The sequence below is a fragment of the Balaenoptera borealis genome (assembly GCF_965194805.1).
Source record: "Balaenoptera borealis genome assembly, chromosome: 15".
Classification (NCBI taxonomy): Eukaryota; Metazoa; Chordata; class Mammalia; order Artiodactyla; family Balaenopteridae; genus Balaenoptera; species Balaenoptera borealis.
In genome coordinates this window covers 40,237,867-40,260,157 of record NC_138871.1, presented here as the reverse complement: position 1 = coordinate 40,260,157, position 22,291 = coordinate 40,237,867, and the positions used below count along the sequence as shown (strand labels likewise).

At 34.9% G+C, this 22,291-nt stretch overlaps 2 protein-coding genes across 10 annotated transcripts in view; one reads left to right on the top strand and one right to left on the bottom strand.

The window, feature by feature from the left end:
- Positions 1-16,632, top strand: part of REL (REL proto-oncogene, NF-kB subunit) — a 39,160-nt gene extending 22,528 nt beyond the window's left edge. The window contains exons 5-10 of the mRNA XM_082358178.1: positions 6,050-6,190; positions 7,318-7,422; positions 7,535-7,747; positions 8,327-8,395; positions 8,901-8,972; positions 10,079-16,632. Of these exons, the coding sequence (XP_082214304.1) occupies positions 6,050-6,190; positions 7,318-7,422; positions 7,535-7,747; positions 8,327-8,395; positions 8,901-8,972; positions 10,079-10,869 (1,391 nt within the window). The 3' untranslated portion in view covers positions 10,870-16,632. The remainder of the gene's footprint in view (positions 1-6,049; positions 6,191-7,317; positions 7,423-7,534; positions 7,748-8,326; positions 8,396-8,900; positions 8,973-10,078) is intronic.
- A 1,237-nt stretch (positions 16,633-17,869) lies between these two features.
- The window catches only part of PUS10 (pseudouridine synthase 10), a 71,048-nt gene continuing 66,626 nt past the window's right edge, over positions 17,870-22,291 (bottom strand). For all 9 annotated transcript variants that reach the window (XM_082358214.1, XM_082358211.1, XM_082358212.1 and 6 more), the window contains one exon: positions 17,870-22,153. In XM_082358214.1, coding sequence (XP_082214340.1) covers positions 22,115-22,153 — 39 coding nt within the window. In that variant the 3' untranslated portion in view covers positions 17,870-22,114. The remainder of the gene's footprint in view (positions 22,154-22,291) is intronic.

Here is a 22,291-nt window from a genome sequence, read left to right as displayed (position 1 = left end):
AGCACAGGCTCTAGGTGCATGGGCTTCAGTAGTTGTGGCATGCAGGCTCAGTAGTTGTGGCTCATGGGCTCTAGAGCACAGGCTCAGTAGTTGTGGCTCATGGGCTTAGTTGCTCCACGGCATGTGGGATCTTCCCAGACCGGGGCTTGAACCCATGTCCCCTGCATTGGCAGGCGGATTCTTAACCACTGTGCCACCAGGGAAGTCCCTCGTTCTCTATTCTGAAATGATTTTCATAATAGAAATAATTATTCTGTGTTTTATTGTTTTCCTAGAATATTGAAATAAAAACCTAAAATATGCATTTCTAATATTAAGCAAAACATATAATATCTAATCCCCCTGAAAAAACTCAAAACCGTAAAAACTAATTAAAGTAGTCTGAACTCAGCTATAGACCTTTCTTGGTTGTTTATTCTATGCTATTTTCAGGATATACTGGTAAATTCTACGACTTATGTAGAAATTTGTCAGAGCTGAACTGACACTTTTTTATAGATGTATCACTTAACACAGGAAAATTCTACTGGTAAAGATAACAAGATACTAGCCGACTTTGTGTTATATCTTTATGGTATATAGAAACAATGGAATTGGAAACGTTTAGCAGAATAGGGTCTACAAATTCTGGTCTATGGACTTTCTCATTATGACAGTCTGTTCCCTAAAGATCAAATATGTGAAAATACAAAGACTATTAAAAATTGTTTTTACTTTGCATGTATCTAGGATGTTTTAAGGCGAGTCCTTATCTTTCTTGCCATTAGTTCTTTAAAACAGGAACTGTCTCTTGCAGATAGGGACATATAACAGTCAAGTAGTATTAAACTTGAGGCTTCATGTAAAATACCTGTTCAAATTATCTAATATGCGCTGAAGTCGAAATTGTGTGAGGAATTTATTTAAGGGCTCCAGTATCAAATTTTAGCAGTGTCCATTTAGCTGGCACCAAAAAAATGTCAGTTAGACTCCACAGGGGACTCTTACTGCAAAAGCAGGGAAAAAATTTTTAATTGTCATTTTCTAGTTATGTATTTAATGACATATAAGGAATTCTAATATTCAATGATTAAAATCCGTAAGATTTTTACAGTAAAGTATTTGCAATTCTGTTTTATTAGTCACTTTACTTTTTTTCCATGTACAGAGGACATTGAGTTGTTGTGAGAGCACAAAGGCTGTTTTGCAGTTGAGTTTGGGGGGATTATTTTATTTTGGTAGTCTGAAAGGGAATACAGTTTAAAAAGGCAGGTAATCTCTAACAGATTCTTGTCTCTAAAGTCTGGTTTAATACAGGAAAATAAGAGCCTTTCCTCACCACTTAAAACTTAAGGCCTAAACAGCAAGAAGAATAAAAAGCTCTTGTGTACTTCATTATCCTTCATTGCAGTCATTTTAGAAAGCCTTCTTTATTACCCTGTGCAGAACTTGGAGCACTTCTTTTATGCCTTCAGTACTCCTTGAACATACTCCCATTATAACACTTTTCATGTTACATTATGTAATTTTAGTTTATGCATCTGTTTCTCATCCAGACACTAATCTCACTAAGGGCAGGCACTGTCTTTTCATATCTCTATCTAACATTTGTTTTAGCACATAATAGAAGCCCAATAAATATGTTGAAAGAATGAGTAATTAATGATAGACTGCTATGACCATTTACCTTTTGCCTGGCACACAAGTGCTTAAATGTTAGCTTTTATTATAACTATACATTCTAAGTAACAGAAATTAAATGAATTATAACTAAACTTTGTTTTTTTTTCCCGTAAATAAGACATAGCTCTTAAAATTGTTAATCTATATACTGTACATTTTTGCAGTTAATTTTTAAATTTTAGTAATATTTAGCAATAATTAAAATTTTAGAAAAGTCAGATCTCTAGAGCTAGTAGGTGTTACAATTGATTTAAAAAATTTAACCCCTACTTTGAAAACAAATAAATCATGATCATATCTTTTTGATAAAAATGAAATTCTTATTGCATATACACTGCTCTTAGGACTAAGGAGTGACATTTATTGCTAAAGATAGATTAAGGAGAATAATTGTTACCTTGTATGTATCTTTTTGATCGAGTATAAAGGGAAATTTTAAACTAAGAGAAATTTAAGAGAATTTGATTGGTCTCATTCTTTCTTTTGCTAGATTTTGCAACTATCATTTTTCACATTCCAGAATTTTTAAAATAAGACATTCTGTATTGTGCTGTATATTTAAAAGCCTACTGCAAGCATTATCTAAGTGGAGGAAACATCTGAAGCATTCACTTTAAAGTTAGGAATGAGAAAAGGATGTGCACTCTTGCCACTTCTGTTCCACATTGTACTGGAGATTGTAGCCAGTGCACAGAGCTGATCAAAAATGAAGAAATAAAACTGTAATTATTGGAAGCTATTATTTACAGTGAAAACTCAAAAGGATATACAGATTATTAATATAATGTTTAAAAGGGTGAATGCATGTAAAATTAACATACAAAAGTCAGTTACATTTTATACATCAGCAGCAAATAATTAAAGAAAATATTGTCAGAAAATATAAAATACCTAGCAACAGCTCTAAGAAATGATGATCAAGATTTCTTTAGAGAAAATTATAAAATTTTATTATGAGATAATAGAGAACACCTAAATAGATGGAGAGGTATATCATGTTCTTTAATATCAATATTATAAACATTGCATTTTTTCCCAAATTGATATATGGGTTCAGTGAAATTCCAAACAACTCCCAACAAGATTTTTTACTAAATGTGATAAGATGATTCTGAACAGGAAAAGGAGGATAATTTATAGAGGAGGAATAGCGATGAAAAACTGACCTTATCAGATATTAGGGTTTATTATGAAGAAATACTTATGAGATATTAGGGTTTATTATGAATAAATACTAATTAAGTAATATTGGGGTAACAATAGACAAATTGACCAGTGGAGTAAAATTGAGAGCCCAGAAACAGACTTAAGAAAATATGAAACTTTAGTAAATGACAGTGGTGGCATGTCAGATCAAGAGAAAGGGAGGAAATATTTGATAAGCAAAGCTGGAAAAAATGATTATTTAAGTTAGATTCCCTACCTCTCGCCATATATAAAAATCAGCTTTCAAATAGATTAAAGACTCTAATGTAAATCAACACTTCAAAAACTCTTAGTATAAAATATTGGTAAATAGATTTTAGTCCTTGGCTTATATAGAAAGACAAGACACAAAATATTTTCTATAAAACAGTTGATAAATTTGATGATGTTTAAAATTTCAGTTTACTGTATTTTTCAGTTCTAGAATTTTGTTTGGTTCCTTTTCCAATAGTTTCAAGTACTCTACTAAACTCTCAATGTTGTCTTTAACTCCTTACATATATTAAGTGTAGTTATTTTAAATCATGTATCTGAAAACTTCATTATTTGGAACCTTTGTGGTCTGTTTCTATAGTCTGTTGTTTTTCTTTTCTTTAAAAAAAAATTACTTTGTCTCTTCTTATGCCTGCTTATTTAAAATAGAATACCAGTCATCCTATATGCAAAGTTGTTTAGGTCTAGGGTGTTTTCTCCCTTCAGAAGACTTTCTTGTGGTGGGTGGCTAGTCACACTAGCAGTCCCAGATCATCTAAAATTAGTGAATGATTTAGGTGAGGTCTGGTATCTCCGCATCCAGTTCACCCTTACTCCTAGGGTATAGCTCCTCCAGAGCCCCAACCAACGCACTGGGCATTTATCAGATCCCCCATCCTTAGCAGACCCTGAACTCCTTTATTTTTTGCCTATAGTCTATTGAGAGTTCAACTCGATTTCTCATCCTCTTAGCTACCTCTTACAAAATTGGCAAGCTATATCTGGAAAAAAGAGGCCTCTTATTCTGAACTTACCTCTCTGGGTTTCTGTGATATTGTGATTTATAATAAATATATCTTCATTCCCATTCCTGGTTTATTAACGAATGTATTTTTCTTTCATGCGCTATTTTAAAAGATTTTAAATAAACTTTTCTTGAGGTCTCATTTATATACAGTAGGATCCACCCAGATATATGTAACACCACCACAATCAAGATAAGGAATATTTCTACTACCACCGCTATTACTAAAAAATTTCCTTGTCCACTTCCTGGTCAATTCCCTCTCCCATCTCTGGCTCCAGTCAGCTATTAATTTGCTTTCTGTTGCCATCAATTAATCTTTTTTAGAATTTTCACATAATGGATCATGTGATATATATTTTATATCTAGTTCCTTTTGCTCACATGTTTTCGAGATGCATACATGTTTGTGTATATATCCATAGTTCTTTTTTATTGTATAGCTGTCACAGTTTATCCATTCACATAGGTTTGTTTTTAAACTTGTCAATTTATTTTTGTGTTTATTGATTACTCATCTTTGGAATTGGGAAACATTAATGTCTTCAACTCTAAATTTATAATGCTATAAAAAAATTATTTTTAAGAGGTAGATGTCTCATTGCCTACCTAATTGTGCCAGTAGAGTATGCTGCTGTGGTACAGGTGTTTGTATCATAACATTTGACCTTTTAGTTGTACAAATATGTTTTTATAGGCTCTTTGAAATGCTAGGCTTAAGATTGCTGATAATGGAATAATTTTTAATGTTGTGATAGCTACTGAGTGTAGTTTAAAATAAAAACAGTCAAAAGTACATTGTCATTTTTATTAGTTATTGCTTATTGTAAGACTAAAGAATTGGGGTTTTAACTGTTTTCAAATTTAGTATTTCAAATTTCAATACTTTCTGAAAACTAAAAATGTTCGTATAATTTAATATGTGTATTTCATGCTTTTTAAAAATACAGCTATGTTAGTTATGGTTGATTGCTACACCTTATAGTATCTTTGAAAAGGCAGTAATTTCTCCTTTGGAACTGGATTTCTTTTAAATAGCAATTTAACAAACTGTCATTATATTATATTCTGTAATAAAGAATGTTTAAAAACTTTTTTTTCAGAACTGTAAAATTTTCCTGCTGTAGCTTTTTTTTTTTTTTTTTTTAAGCAAACCTAGTTTGCACATAAAATTTCTTATGGAAACTAGCTGACTTTCCTCCTCTAGTATCCCCTTGGTATTTAATCCCTAAAATATTGATCTAAATTTTTGTAGATATTCCTGTGTATGTCATTTTTATGTAAAACATATCTAAAATTTTCTAATAGAGTTCAGTTTTTAAGAGCATAGGCTCTGGATTCAATGGCCTGAGTTTGAATTCTTCTGTGCCACTTCTTAGCTGTGAAATGTTGGACAAGTAATTTCATTTTTTATTATTATTTTTTTAATAAATTTATTTATTTTGGCTGCGTTGCTGCATGAGGGCTTTCTCTAGTTGCGGCGAGCGGGGGCTACTCTTCGTTGTGGTGCACGGGCTTCTCATTGTGGTGGCTTCTCTTGTTGTGGAGCACAGGCTCTAGGATCACGGGCTTCAGTAGTTGTGGCTCGCGGGCTCTAGAGCGCAGGCTCAGTAGTTGTGGCGCATGGGCTTAGTTGCTCCGCAGCATGTGGGATCTCCCCGGACCAGGGATCGAACCTGTGTTTCCTGCATTGGCAGGCGGATTCTTAACCACTGCACCGCCTGGGAAGTCCCAATTTCATTTCTTTAAAATCAGTTCCTCATCTGTAAAATGGAGTAATTCTTATATAGATTTTGGAGATAATTTACAGAGTCCTTAATACATGACTAGACTAAATACGTATTTGTTGAATTAATGAATGACTGCCTAGTCTCTATTGTGTATAACCTGCAACCATTTTTGTAAAAATTTGATTTATGTCAATTTTGGATTCTGCTCTAAATTTCACATGACTGGGGTAGTTACTTCCTGACCATGGTCATAACTTAACAAATTATGTTGGATAGTGACTATATGATGAAAAGGATAAAAGGCAGTCTTGAGATTATGTACCATTCTATTTTTGTTAGGACAGATTTGGATGCTACTAAAGGTTATAGGCTATATTGGGCAGGGAGGAGGACTTAGCAGGATTTTAGTTCTGTGTGACTATTCTGTATTCTTAAAAAAAAATGTACTTTTCAGTCCCTGAGCAACAGCTGCTTGATATTGAAGACTGCGACCTCAATGTGGTGAGATTATGTTTTCAAGTTTTCCTCCCTGATGAACATGGTAATTTGACAACTGCTCTACCTCCTATTGTCTCTAACCCAATTTATGACAACCGTAAGTAATTTATTTTCTTGTATTTTTACCCTTAGCTCTTTAAAATGATTTTTTAAAGTATTTTGGTAATTAGAAAAAGAGTATGTTCATTATAGGAAAAATTCAAACATTACGGGGTAGATGTTATCTATCTGAAGTAGATAATGAGGAGAGTAAACCTCCTATACATCTCATCCTCCAAAGATATTTCACCGGTTTCTTCTTCATATATATACAAATACCTCGTTTCATCATCATCACCATCATTCACACAATATATTTTTGGCAACTTTTTGAAAAATCATCATTGATTTTTTTTTTTAACCTTTTTTTTTTTCCCTCTTAGCAGCATATCTTGAACCTCTTTACCTTTCAGGTACCTTATTCTTTTCTGTAGCTGCATATTTCCTTATATCATAATTTTACTAAATCATTACCCTATTACAAGACATTTGGTTTGTTTCCTTCTCAATTTTTTTCTTTTTGCTTTAGCAAATTGTTCTGCAATAAATATCCCACATGTGCATATCTTGTGCAAATGTCTCTAGCATAAATTTGTAGAAGTAGAAATGTTGGCAAATGCTAGATCAAAGGATATGGATATTTATAGTGTTAAAAGATTATGAAATTGCCCTCAAATATTTGTGTGTTTGTATACTCTTATGTATGCACCCACCAGTGGTGTATGACTATACCAGTTTTGCATGTAGAAGGATAGTGGGACATAGAACTATAAAGGTAAATCAGAATATCCTCATCATGGAGAGCTTTGAATGCCAGGGAATTATTGTAATAATGTTGACCAGATAATAGGAAGCATGAAAACTGCATTGCCACAGGGTTATGGTTATGATTTAAAAAGATTAATCTGATGATGGATAGGACGAATCAGAATTTAGAAGCAAGGAGATTTAATTAGAGGACATGTCATTGCCTAGAAATGAAGTCATTAACACTCTAAACCAGGGTAATGCCTTTAAGAAAAGAAAGGGACAGATGTGGATGATTAAGGTATTGAGTGCCCTTAATTTATTTATACACTAAAGCTTTTATCTATCCTATAAGTTGTTTTCCTAAGATTCTCCATCAGAAAGGAATAAGACATATTACTAAGGTAGCAACCCATTAAAAATATCCTTTATATTTAGGTGCTCCTAATACTGCAGAATTAAGAATTTGTCGTGTAAACAAGAACTGTGGAAGTGTCAGAGGAGGAGATGAAATATTTCTACTCTGTGACAAAGTTCAGAAAGGTATTTTTTTTGTTTTTTTGTTTGTTTGTTTCATTGAATTCAGAATATATTTTAGATTGATAGATAGATTTTACTTTGTTTTCCCATTGTTATTTGCTTTCCTATTCACTAGATGACATAGAAGTTCGGTTTGTGTTGAACGATTGGGAAGCAAAAGGTATCTTTTCACAAGCTGATGTACACCGTCAAGTAGCCATTGTTTTCAAGACTCCACCATATTGCAAAGCTATAACGGAACCGGTAACAGTAAAAATGCAGTTGCGAAGACCTTCTGACCAGGAAGTTAGTGAATCTATGGATTTTAGATATCTGCCAGACGAAAAAGGTATGACTTTTTCCTGGTAATGTTTTATATATTTCTTGAAGTTAGTCCTGCTAAGAACATTTTCTTGTAAGATACATTTGAATACAGTTGTGTTTATTCATAATTTATGTTTCTTTTCCTGAAAGTTTTTGGTTGATTTTTGACTGTTCTTTGTGCTCTTTGAATCTCTTCCTTAGGAAAGGTATCGGGAATAATTTCAAAGTATCTAAACTGTTTATCAAAATTTGTTTTACATTTGAGATTCTATTTTGGTCCTTATTGTGCCCTCTTGATAGATGGCATACTTGCCACTCAGAAAGTGGTCTCCATTTTGGTCCTTATCTGCCATTATTGCATTAATTGACATTGGTGACTTGTAGGTGTTATAAGAAAACAAGATGAATATTATAAACTATTTTTTACTAAGAAAAAGATCCTTTATTACTGACTTGGGATGTAGTTTGTGACACTTATAAATCCATCTTATGTACATTTATTTAAAGCATTTTCTATGTAGGAGTAAAGCATCTGCATATTTATTAAAGGAGAGGAAGCATAATCCCATGATGAATCACATTTTCTCGGTTTTTTTCTAACCAGACACATATGGCAATAAAGCAAAGAAACAAAAAACAACTCTGCTTTTCCAGAAACTGTGGCAGGATTGTGGTAAGAATATTTTGTTGTTGTTGTTTTTAATAAATTTATTTATTTATTTTTGGCTGCATTCGGTCTTCGTTGCTGCGCGTGGGCTTTCTCTAGTTGTGGCGAGCGGGGGCTACTCTTTGTTGCAGCGCGCGGGCTTCTCATTTCAGTGGCTTCTCTTGTTGCAGAGCACGGCCTCTAGGTGCACGGGCTTCAGTAGTTGTGGCACGCAGGCTCAGTAGTTGTGGCTCGTGGGCTCTAGAACACAGGCTCCGTAGTCGTGGCGCATGGGCTTATTTGCTCCACGGCATGTGGGATCTTCCCGGACCAGGACTCGAACCTGTGTCCCCTGCCTTGGCAGGTGGATTCTTCACCACTGCTCCACCAGGGAAGTCCCTGAACATTTTGGATTGATTTGTATTTAAGTAAATTTGTTTTGTTTTGTTTTGCTTTATTCAGTTTTTCAAATTTTAACTGATGTACTGTTGTTTTTCAAATTATATTTAATAATGGAAAAAATTTATCATAGGAGTTAATTTTCCTGAAAGACCTAGACCTAGTCCCCTAGGATCAACTGGAGAAGGAAGATTCATCAAAAAAGGTATTTTATTCCCTATAGAGTATTCCTTGTGATTAGAGAGACCAGTGCTTTGCACAGTATATTGGAATTCCATTCTTAAGAATGAAAACTGCCTCTTTGATTTATTCCACTCCTACATATTTTTTATGCTATGACTATTGAATGAATTGATCTCAGCTTCCGAAAGAGCTGTTGGCAACTATGATTATGTTTTGGGGATTTATTGTTTGAGAAATTACATTTCATTCATATGGTGGTAATTTTACTAATTACAGTGTGTCATGGAAGAAATGATTTAGATCTGGCCAGTTGCCTATCTTTATTTATTTATTTATTTGTAAAGTTTTACTGGAATACAGCTCATTTGATTGCATATTGTCTATGGCTGCTTTTCTTGTACTATAGCAGCAGAGTTGAGTAGTTCCAACAGAGGCTGTATGGCCCACAAAGTCTAAAATATTTAGTATCTGGCCCTTTATGGAAAAAAAAGTTGCCAAATTCTGGTTTAGATCATTCAACCAGGGTTAATTAGAAGTCTTTTTTTCTTTTTACATTCTTAAATCAGAGCTTTTTCTTGGTTTAATATGTACAGCAGTCATATAACATGTAAATAAATACAGACTCCTTCATTTTTTTCTGACTGGGAATTTTGTAGTACCTTAGAGTGTGTAGTATCTTAATATAGCTTGGAAATTTATGTAGATTTTTAAGTCATCCCTAATGAATGTTTCCTCCATCCCTCCATTTTCTCCTAAAGAGGAGAATGTGAAATGATTTTGAATATTTAGAGGCCCATTAACTGAAATTCTGATATTTATCTTTCACATTTCAAAAATATCTTTATAGGGCCTCAGAAGCTAGATTTCCACATTTAACTGGAGTGAAATTTTCGATACCAAAGTAACTTACCAAAATTATTTTATAGGTATTTGTAAAACAATTAGTATTAAAGAATTCAATTTTGGACTCATGTAATAATTTTTAGTGCTATTTAACATTTCTATTTGAAGTGTTACATCGGTTTCCTTTAAAATTTTTTATGTGTTTATGTAATTTTAATTTAGAAGTAATGCTTTTTATAATTTTGTTCATTTCCGTTTTGTACAAATACATTTCCTCCCTCACAGAACCAGTCTTGTTTTCTCATGGTGCAGTTTTGACAGAAACGTCCGGGCCAGTTTCAAGTCAAGCAGAATCCTACTATTCCTCATCTGTGTCCATCTCAAGTGCATTGCCACATCATGCTTCAGCCATACCCCCAATGGTACCTCAGCCTTCTTCAAGCTGGTCATCAGTGGCCCACGCCACCTCACGTTCAGTCAATACAAATTCATTGAGTAGTTTTTCAACAGGGACACTTTCCTCTAATTCACAAGTTATCCCACCATTCCTGGAAATGTCTGTTGTGAGTGATTTGAATGTGTCTAATGCTTGCATTTATAACAATACTAATGACATAGGCAGAATGGAAGCATCATCCGTGTCACCAGCTGACTTATATGGTATTTCTGATGCCAGCATGCTGCCTAATTGCCCTGTGAACATGATAACGCCCAGTAATGACAGCATGAGGGAGACTGATAATCCGAGACTTGTGAGCATGAATCTTGAAAATCCTGCCTGTACTTCAGTGTTAGACCCAAGAGACTTAAGACAGCTCCATCAGATGTCCTCTTCCAGTATGTCAGCAGTTGCCAGTTCTAGTACTACTGCTTTTGTTTCACAATCAGAGGCATTTGAGGGATCTGACTTTAATTGTGCAGATAACAGTATGATAAATGAGTCAGGACCATCAAACGGTACTAATCCAAACAGTCATAGTTTTGTTCAAAATAGTCAGTATTCAGGTATTGGCACTATGCAGAATGAACAATTGAGTGACTCATTTGCATTTGAATTTTTTCAAGTTAACTTGTAAGATATAAATGGTAATTCAAGAATTAAATCCCTTTAAAGGTAACCCTTTTGATATTACCTTTATAAATGCAACATTATGTATTTCTCTAAGACTATACTACAGTATATCGTGGACCCTTGAACAACACGGGTTTGAACTGTGCGGGCGGGTCCAGTTAATACTCAGATTTTCTTCACTAAATATGTAGTTCAGTACTACACGATTTGAGGTTGGTTGAATTCATGGATGCAGAAGACATCCATGGAGACAGAGGGCCGACTGTACAGTTTTAAACACAGATTTTTCACTGCACGGAGTGTCTGCACCCCAACCCCCGTGTTGTTCAAGGGTCAACTGTAATTATGACTTTAGGTATGTAGGGGATTCCTCTAACGGGCAGTCTTGTCCTGGGAGCTTCTTGTTTTGCTGGCAGAGAATTTGTTGGGATATAACAGATGAGTGCTCAGTGCTTGAAGCTGCAGCTAAAAGAGAGGGATGAACTCATTTCCCAACTTCAGGAAGAGTTAGAAAAAGTCCAGCATTTACAGAAGACTTTTGCTTCAAAAGTAGATAAATCCACACAGACTGAACTCCTAGGCTATGATGCATTGTGGAATCCTACATACAAAGAAAATTTATGTAAACCAGTGTATGATGAATCTGTGACATGTTAAATATTGAATAAAATCAATTTTTCCACTAAAAAAACCCAACTTTGGGTATGTAGAATACAAAGTTGGAAACAGTCATAAAAGGAAAATTCCAAAATAGAAATTTAAAAGAGCTTTACTGTTTCTTCTTTTGAAACATGTGATCTGATACTGTGTGTGGTGGGAATTCTGGCATGAGAATCCTGCCACATTTTCCCAGGACAGACAAAGAAGAACATTAGAGCAAGTCTTCAGTTTTTCCAGGTACACCTTTTTATACTTCTTTTATAATGTATTAAGGTATTCTTGGTTAAATGAATTAACTGATATTTGCTTTTAAGCAAATTTAAGGTAAAACCTGTAATGGCTATGTCATTGGAAAAATTAATTCCTTATTATTTGTGAGGCCAATGGGCCAAGGTGACCCCTAAGGGGTTTTCTGAGGCTTTCTGGAGTTTCTTAGATTTACATGTAAATCAAAATTTCTTCAAAATGTTAAGTTGGGCATCAGGCAGTTGAAGTAAGCTTTCAAGGTATGGGAGTTCTCTACATTTTGAACTATTTAGATCCATACCTTTAAAATTGCTTATGATTTTAACTTTGCATCCATGTTTTTAAGAGGAAGAAGTTTCCTTGGACCTTTCCTCTTTGTTATGTGTCCGAACTCACTGTGATCTCATCCAATTTCATGCTGTCAACTCTCAAATTTTACCCCTGGCTTAGACCCACTCCTTGAACTCCAGACTTGGAGCTTATGTGTGTCTGTAAAACTGCTTATTTGACATCTCTACATAGAGATGTAATTAAAGCTCAAACTCAACACATCCAGAGCTGAGTTCTTGATCTTCCCTCCCAAACTTGCTTATCCTTCAGTCTTCCTCAACTCAATAAATGGCAATGCCATGTTTCTAGTTGCTCAGGTCCAAAACAATGGAGTCATCTTTGCTTCTTTTCTTTCTTTTATCTCTCATATCCAATCCATCAGCAAATCTGGTAGGCCCTACCTTCAAGATATATCTTAAGCTGCCCACCTCTTTTGACCTCTGATATTAACATCCTATTCCAGACCACCATCATCTCTTGCATAGATTGAATTATAGCCTCCAAAATCTCTCTTTACATCCTTGTGCTCCTGCCGTCTGTTCTCCCTGAAGTAGCCACAGTGATTATTTTTAAAAGAAATCAAATCATATTCACTTGCTCAAAACCATCCAGTGGCTCCCCATCTCACTTAAAGACCAAAATCCTTAAAATTAGCAGGCCCACACTCCCTCTCTTACCCTCATTCACTACCATTTTCCCCTTCTCATTCAGCTCCAGGCGCTCTAGCCTCAGTGCTCCTCTTCAGAAACATCGAGTACACTCCTGCCTCAGACCCTTTGTACTTTCCTGGTGGTGCAGTGGTTAGGAATCCGCCTGCCAACGCAGGGGACATGGGTTCGAGCCCTGGTCCGGGAAGATCCCACATGCCACAGAGCAGATAAGCCCGTGAGCCACAACTACTGAGCCCGCGTGCCTAGAGCCCGTGCTCCAGAACAAGGGAACCAGTTGTGAAATAAACTCAGCTGTATGTGTAGCTCATGCCTTACATCCTTCAGTCTCACTCAACTGTTATTTGATCAAGGCCTTCCATGACTATATATACATTGGCACTCTATGTCTCCCCTCCTTTACATTTGTCCATAGCACTTATCATGATCTGACTTTACTGTTTGTTTATATTTGTTTTCCTATACTGGAATATAAGCTCCGTGAGGGCAAAGTTTTGTGTTTTTGTTGAATCCCACATTTGTAGAACAGTGTCTGCTTCCTGTTAAGCACTCAGTAAATATTTATTGAACATTCAAAGTACTACTAATAGAACTTCGGTTTTTGAAAGAAAGAATAGCTTTAATTATTAGATGTTTATGATTTTTATAGTTCTGCTTCATGTGACATTGAGTTTAGTATATCAGAATCATGTACATTCAGGTTGATGACTAATAATGGTGACCCAAATTGTTTGAAAGCAGAGTAATCCCAGTGGCAAAATGACTGTAGAATTTGGACAGTAATCTTAATTGTGATGGAATTGTCATGATGCTAAGTAACTTGCTAAAGATAAAGACCTAGTTTATTTTACTGCTAGAATCTATGTAAATGTTGAGCATATTTCTAGCTAGAAACAGTGTGTCTTTTCACTTATGTGTAGTATCCAACCAAACCATAAATTTACTGGAACGATTAAAGCTAGTCAATTTCATCAAAATGGGGAATGTGTGAATGTCATAAAAATTAAATTCTGAGTTGAATGATACTGGGAAATGAGAAGGAAAGCAAGATAAGACTTGGGGTCAGGATAGTTTGGAAAGAAAAAGAAAAAGATTAAAGACACCTAACTATCATTAATATTTCTTAGAAATTATGATTTCAAAAAGAAATACTTCTGTTGTATAACTTTAAAAATCATAAGCATATAACATACTTTAGCAGAACTTACCAGGGAGAAAAAACATCATGAAGGCATTTCTTTCCTGTTCAAAATATGAACCCAAGATATCTCCAGATAGTAGCTTATAGATGGTGAACTTTTTTTTTTTTTAATACAGAATCCTATAATTTTGTAGTAACTAGCACTTATCAGCTTAAACACTGACAGGCTACCTAAATGGATACTTTAAACAACGGACTTGTTTTGCGGGTGTTTTTTTCTGTGTAAGTTGAATCAAGGTCCTGCTACATTTGTGTTCAGAGTATTTCCAAAGGATTTTTCATTTTTCAGGTGCTATTTACTGATCATAGATTTTATTTTATAATTAAAAAAAATTGGCAACCTGCTTCTTTTTCTCTAAATGTATTTATACTTTCATCTGTTCTTTTATCACCCTACTTTTAGTTTTGAGGAAAAGATGACCTATTGCTTCCTAAACTCTACTTGTATACTGGATCCCTCCTCCTTCTCTCCCATCTTGTTTCTGTATCCTCATATCACCATTTAGTGCTTTTCTTGTATAAACATGGTAAATGTTTTCTCTAGCCTAAAAGAGAAAGGATAAACACCTTTCCTACCACTATCATGCTCCTTCCCTTCACATCCAGACTTACGAAATGCTTTCAGCCTCCATTTCCTCACTTCCCAGTCATTCTTTAGCCTATCAGTCTTTCTCTTTTATCTCCTACTATTTTCTTATGCTATTCTGGGAAAAGTGACCAGAGACACCCTCCCTTGTCAAATCTAGTGTCTTTGTATCAGTCCTCACTCTGCTTGACCTATCCATAACCTATCCTCTTGACCACTCCCTCCTCAGATACTCCTGAGGTTGACTTTCTTTCCAGTCTCATCCCCAGCGCTCAGTTGGTGCTACTTTTCTCCCCTGGGTGACCTCATCAGTGCTCAGGAGAAAGCTTCAGCTTTCTCTTACGATACCTGAATGTCTTTATAAACTGGCTGCTCCTGTTGCATTCTGTACTTTCGTTAATGGCATTACCATTTACCCTACCATCCAAGATATTTAATAGGAGCCTCAAAATCGTATTTTATTCTTTTTTGTCTTCATACTCAAAGAGTTATCAAGTCCTTTTGGGTCTGCCTCCTAAAAATCTCTTGCATTTGTCCTTTCTTCATTCCTGCTGCTTTCTTAGTTTAGGCCTTCATTCTTTTTCCCTAACAAGAATCTTTTCCAGATTGCCCCAGTTAAAAATAATACCCCTTCTTCCATACACTGTATTGCATAGTTAGCATTCCTTGAAGACTCTCTCAGGCCACTAGGCCTCCATGCCTTTCGCACGTTGTCCACTCTGCCTCTGCTCTTTACCTCCACAGCGAGCAGCCTTCAAGATGGGACTTCTCTGTGAAGTTTGATCCTAGCTGAGGCACAGCTTTACACATACCCACCCTACTGCAGAACTCCTCTCACTGAATTATACAGTTATATGAAGTTTCTCTAGTTCACCTTTGGAACTCCATCACTTAGCGCAATGCCTGGCACAGTTGGTGCTGAATAAATGGTAGTATTGATAGAGAGGGAAGGGTGAAATTGACATAGGTGTGATTATAAAAAATGTGGACAAGGATCTGGTTTTTAAAGGGAAAGGTATTTAATCTGGCAGGAAAAGCCGCGATGCCGAGATTACCAGGTTTGTGACGTACTTTACCCTGTGCCTCCTGTAGTGTCAACTGTATTGCGTAGAAATTTTACAGTTACTAGGACTGTTTCATATCTCTGACCTCACTCCTCCTCTCTCTATGTGGCAGGTTTAATCTCAGTTCTCCTCTGGTGCATTTCCTCAGCACCTTACCCTTGCACAGAAACTCCAGTATTCATGTGATCAGTCACATTTTTGAATGTCTAATGTGCAAAGCACCATGTTAGGGGCTAGAAATGACATAGAGGTGAATGAGGCAAAGTCTTGCTCTCAAAGATGTCAGTCTTTTTCTTTGGAGGGATAACATATAGTAAAGTGCATAAAGTGGACTAATTTTAAATTTGCAGCTTGATGAATTTTTACATATGTAAATAATCATTTCCAGCTCCCCAGAAGTTTCCTTCATGCCCCTTGCCAATCTACCTACTCCTCAAAACCACTATTCTGATTTCTGTCATCAGAACCTACTATCTTAATGGCCTTTTACATTGGTAACTGGGCTTCCCTACTCAAAACCTTAGTGAACAAAAACAGCTGGGTTGTCAATTTCTAACCTAATGCTTCAGAAAAACCAATTATACTGTCCATGTTAAGAGAGACTTAGAATTGGTGGTCCAGGCTGCCTATTAGCTCCAAATAATTTCTTCTATCATTAATTGATTTATTGAGGGATTTAAAAACTTACTGTGTGATGTTAAATAGCATGGAGAAATGGAAAGAGTAAGTAATTTTTAGTCAGAATATCTGGGTTTGAATCTTCAGCTCTGCCACTTATAAGTCATTTAATTAGCAGATCACACTTTCTATGGGCCTGTCTCTTCAGATATAAAATGCAGATAATTCCCACCATACTTAATTCATAAGGTGTGTTGTATTAAATAAAATAATGAATAAGAAGAAACGCTGTAAATTGTATAGTGCAAATCAAATATTGTTAGTAAACCAACATATGCATATATCCTGTGGCCCTGATAATCTCTAATCCAAACACACCTTCCCGTTCACAGAGTGACAGATCACTATGGATTTAGATTCTTTAGTAAGAACCCTGGAATGACTTCCTCTTTAGAGTGGCTAGCTATTGCCCAAATATGGAGGACTTTCATTTGGCCATATTCTTTCCAGAACATTTCCTATTGTATAGTGAAGATAAGGTCAATTAATGACTTCTGGTTCTGAAATTCTATGACTCTTAATTTCTTTGCCAAAATTCTATGAATTGGGAGTATTATGACTATCTTCCTAAGAAGGAGTCTCATCATAGCTAATGAAGTGGCCATGTAAAGATTTCTGATCTGTTTTGTTTCTGGAGATTGAGTATGAGAGGGGGAAAATTAGGGTGCTTTTTGCATCACAAGTAATAGAAAATTTCATGCTATTTAACATTATAAGCCCAGGAGTGGGTAGCGAATCAGAGATAAATGTATGAGTTGTCTGTACCCAGTTTTATGCCTTTGTTTGTCTAAGACTTGGTCAAATTAATATCTTAACTAATACATCTTAGCAGAGTTTAAAGTACAAACTTAACATCAGTAAAGTCTCAAAAGTAATCATGTCACCACTACTTTCACTAATAAAACACAGATACAATTTTTAAAGAATTATTTCTTCTAAATATTTTTTCTATTCTAAATGTCTGTGGCTTTAGAAAAAAGTACCTGCTAGTAATTATCTACTTAAAGGGAGTAGCATTTATCATACTCTTTTTTCTTACATCTCTTATTTCTACAGTTTCAGTTTACTATTGGACTTCAAAAATTTAAAGAATCACCAAAAATTCATTAAATACCTATGTGTGAACAGTAATACACAGTAATTAGTATAAAATGTTGGTGCTTCAGTAAATCAAGCTTTCAGGAATATCAGCAGATAAGTAAAATATAAACTTTGTTAAAGGTATCATTCATCTTGCTTATTTTTCTTCTTAAACCTTAATCAGAACATTACAGTTCTGCATAAAATGTAGTGAAAAATAAGTTGGAGTGTTTGGGGACCCATTTGTGGAATTCAGTCTCAGGAGACTTCGTTGGTGACACACTTGATTTTATTGGGTAATCAGCTAAAAATATTGGTTGCTGGTGCACAGTTCAGATAGCTTTAAGATGAGATGGAAAGGAAAACACAAAGTTTTGGGGTAACGGGCATTCTTAAATGCATGGTTCAGACCAGATGAACCCTTTTGGAGATGACTTCCATTTTAAAAGAATGTACTTAAAAATACTGTTGACTTTGAGGAATCCAGATCCCTGCAGAATGGCTCTGTTCTTTTTTTTTTTTTAACTGTTCTGAGTATTTGTATATGCTTCTTAATGACTGTAATGAATTTGAAAGCACTGAAAAAAAATGATTTTTAAAAGTTCTCAGGTAGTGTTCAATTATTTAATGTTAAGTGTGATACTTAAAAGTTGAAATCATTTTTAAAATGTCAAAATGTCTTTTGTACAGAATATTTTATTACCTTTGTAATATCTTGTATACAGTGATTTTTTTCTTGATAATATAATAAATGGAAAAAATTCTAAAACCCTTACAAAAATTTGTTGCTGTTTGACTTTAAAATTATCAAGATTTTCTTGTATTTATAGCATCCTCCTTAAAGAGAAAGGCAGTTTTGGTTGCTTAGAAACATTAGACATTTTTATGGAATGCTGTATCTGAATATACTTACATATGTAACTGTCCTTTAAAATGATAATTTTTGTAGAGTACTGAAATGCCTTTTAAAGAGATTTTCATTTTCTGCCTTCCTGACTTATTTCCTGCCTGGCTCTCTCCCTTCCTGAACAATTCAGGACAAAAGTCATTTGCTTATTCTGAGCAAGGTACAGTTACCTATTGCCACAGGGGGCGAAGATGGTGGCCCATTGTGGGATTACAGTGTGGAGCCTGGGAACATTTGAGGGTAGTAGGGAGGGGAGTCTCAGTGATCTGAAATAAGGATGCAGCAACAGGAGACTGGTTACTTATGAGGGGGAATGATCTATTAAGGAAAATATTAAGGCTAATGGACCCAGATTTCTCACTGTCAGAAAGGACTTACAAATACGGAAAGGGGGAAAACTAGAAGAAGGTTGGAATCGGAAGTACTGGTATAAACTCATAATTTTCAATATATGTAGATAAGTATACAGGGGTGTGTGCATGCGTGCATGCCATGAGAGGGCTTGGTAGCAGCAATGCCACAATAGCAGTGAGCACACCTAGTGCCCAGATCTTTTTTCTATCATTTTCCATGAAAAGGAACCAGTTTTTCTTAGAGAAATAGCCCATTCCTGGGCGGGTGCAGATGAAATACAAGATGAGCCTGGAATGTCTTTGTATTAGAAAGTAAGAACATGCTCTAAGAATGATGGGGACATGTCACAAGGACAAAGGAGCCATCTTGAAGGGGCACCCACTGGCTAAGTCAACACTTAGAAATCAAAATAAATGTTCGTAACAAATTATAAACCATCAAATAAAATAGGAAGCCATGAATCCACAAGAAGGGAAAGCTCTACCTTTCAGTGTAATGCCAAAAGGAATGGTGGAATTAGAAAATCATTTGATAATCATTGTGGTAATAGATTCAGGTGAAAATCTTCAATAAATGCTAAAACTAGTGAATGAAAGTTTGAAGGTCTCCCTACAAGATACTTATTAAAGGGAAAAAAGGGTAACTATAAAAGTGAAGGAGATTGGCACACACCACCTCCGTTAACTGATCAAAGCCCAGTCATCATTAACTGCAGTGATCAAAATTGTGACATCTGAGAAGATGCAAGAAGATAATCTCCCTTCTGTGGTATTCTTGCTAGAAAGGTACAAACTGAACCTAATTATAAGGAAACATCAGGCAAGCCCAAATGAGGAACAGTCTGCAAAATAACTGGCCTGAAATCCTCAAAAATGTTAAAGTAATGAAAGTCAAGGAAAGACAAACTGTTTCAGATTGGTGAACATTAAAGAGACATAGTTAAATACAAAGTATCATCCCTTGACTATGAAGGGCATTTTTGGACAACTGGTGAAATTTGAGGGGGGGGGGTCCTGTGGATTACATAATAGTAATAGTGTTAATCTGATTTTGATAGTTACATTGTGAGGAAGTAGAAGAATGTCCTTGTTTGTCGGAATTTGTCCTTGTTTGTAGGAATTACACCCTAATGCATTCAGGGTGATACATTTCTGGGAAAAACATTCTTTGTACTTTTCTTGCAAGTCTGAAATTATTTCAAAATGAAAAAATTGAATTGAAAAATATAAAATATATTTTGTCTATAATAATAAAGGGCAGCATTTTAAAAAATCAACTCAGGAAAGCTTACATCAAAGTTCATTCTCATGTGGACTTAAAAATCAAAGAATAAAGCCCCAAAAGATCTATCTAAGTAAGATGCTTTTTCTCTTTGGAAATAGAAATTTAACTTCTAAATTGATTTCATATAACTTGTAAATGAAACCAGTTATCTTACTTGGGAAATTTTTCATTTCACCAAATTTTTTTTTTTTTTTCCCACTTTTCCAGGTACTCGGTGTTTTTCCTAAACTAAACCACGGACTATATTTGGGACAAAGAGATACTAAAAGTAAAAAGGGCCCTTTCTCTTAAGTGTTTTTTTTTTTTTTTAAATAAGCTATAGAAGATCACAAAAGTAATTTTAAAATATTTTTATATAGGCAAAAGTTAAACTATGTAGTACTTTCATGGCTTAGTGTCTTCTGTTCTGCTTAAATAAAGACCTACATTAATTTTTAACAACCTATGTCTCATATGGATATTTGGAATAAGTATTTGCAGCTAATGCTTACTCTTGAAATTTTATATAATCCCAGGAAAAGAAATTTTAAAAACAAGTCTTCTAATTTAAGTTTGCTAAGGAGATTCTTAATTCTTCCATTTGCAGATCCACTGAATTCAAAGCTGAGCCAAAAAGAAAACTGCAAAAGACTATTTCCCAAATTATTTAAATCTCTTTTGTAGCAAAGTTTCCCCCAAAACTGAGAAACATTCACACAAACGTTCTTACCTTTTTATCAAGTTTATTTCTATTATCCCTTTCTCATTTACTGGCATTGAAAATAATGAAAAAGTTATTTGCTATTATTCACATATGATATTTCTTCATGTCAGTTAAACTGTTTTCCTGATTCTTAAGGTGAATGATACAACTTAGTATCTCTGAAGCATGTTTAATGTAGAGATGGGAAATTGAATAATCCAATACTATCCAAGTCACATGTGTTCCAAAATAAGCTCAGAAAGTTAAATCAGTGTGATGGAAATTGCACTTAAATCTGAAATTTTAATGAGACTCTTTTCTGAAACTTTTCTCTTAATGATCTGTCCATTTTCTTTGCTTCTTTAATGTTTTTCCTCTTCGTAGTACCAACTAATGATTAATTAACAAATGGTAATCATATGAGCGCACGTGAAATTTACTTGGGCAATTTTTTGGTAAGCTTGATTTGGTATCTAAATTCCAAAAGTCAATTCTCATGGTTATGTCCATTAAAATGACATTCTTGGGTGCCTCCTTCATGTAGCAGATGCTCAATAATAAGATTTATTAGAAAAGACCCTGGAGACTGGGAAACTTAAGTCCTAGTCCTAGATATGGAAGTAACTAACAATTTTAGATAAGTCAGTTCACTTCTATTCTTTGGTTTTCATATTCATAAAGTGGAGATGATAATACCCTATCTACCTGATGAAGATGTTTGAAATTGGATAATACATTGAAGCACTCTGGAATAATATCAGCTTACCTTTGTTTAGCAATGTCAGTTTTTCTAAATCTTATCCCTGGGATTGAAGTCATTGAAGGCACTTGTGACTCCTTATTTAAAAGATTTATGAAAGTCTCTTATTATGGTATGCCTCAATTCCTAAGGTCTCACACTCTCTCCCCCAGGAAATGTACTGACAATTTTAGATTGTCAAAAGAGTAACTTGGAGTCATTAAGGTTTGTGACAAATCGTACCAAAACACACTTCTATTGGTAATAGCTTGCTTGAAGCTTACTGGGAAAAATATTAATGATGTCAGATTTGCATTTGGTATCTTAGAATATTACAAGGATACTGTGCTGCATAAATCTAGATGTAACTTTTATCAAGATCATTTAAAAATTTTTAAACATGATTTTAAAAGTGGTATCTATCCTGTGGAGGGCAATTTTGCTGAAAGAAATTACAGCTTCTCAGATTTTCAGAGAATGTATCCTGTTTGTGTACCTCTCTGAATGAATGGTTTCATTATTCATAGTTTGGCTTGTGGGGGGCTGGAGAAGGAACGAGAAAAATCATGAGACATCCTTAGAACAATTCAACACAAAATATACATGTACATAGATCCTGAGATGTTACAACAAATTTAAAAATAGATCAACATGATCCAAATGGTTTCCAAGACACCGTTCTGGTGAGTAAAAACAGCCATTTTACAGTGTATGCTGAACGGACGTCCACATTTTGCCGGAAAACCCTACTCTTTGTGTCCCATTGAAAGCTAGTCATCCAGAGCAGGGGGCCAATCAACATCTACAGACTAGAAAGAAGAAAACAAGTCATTAAAACGTTATTGTTCTAGTAAGCATTTGCTGGTAATGCTGTATAAATCTAGTAGTTTTAATATAATGCAACAGAAGAAACTGCATTGGAAGAAAAGAGCCATTGAACATCACGA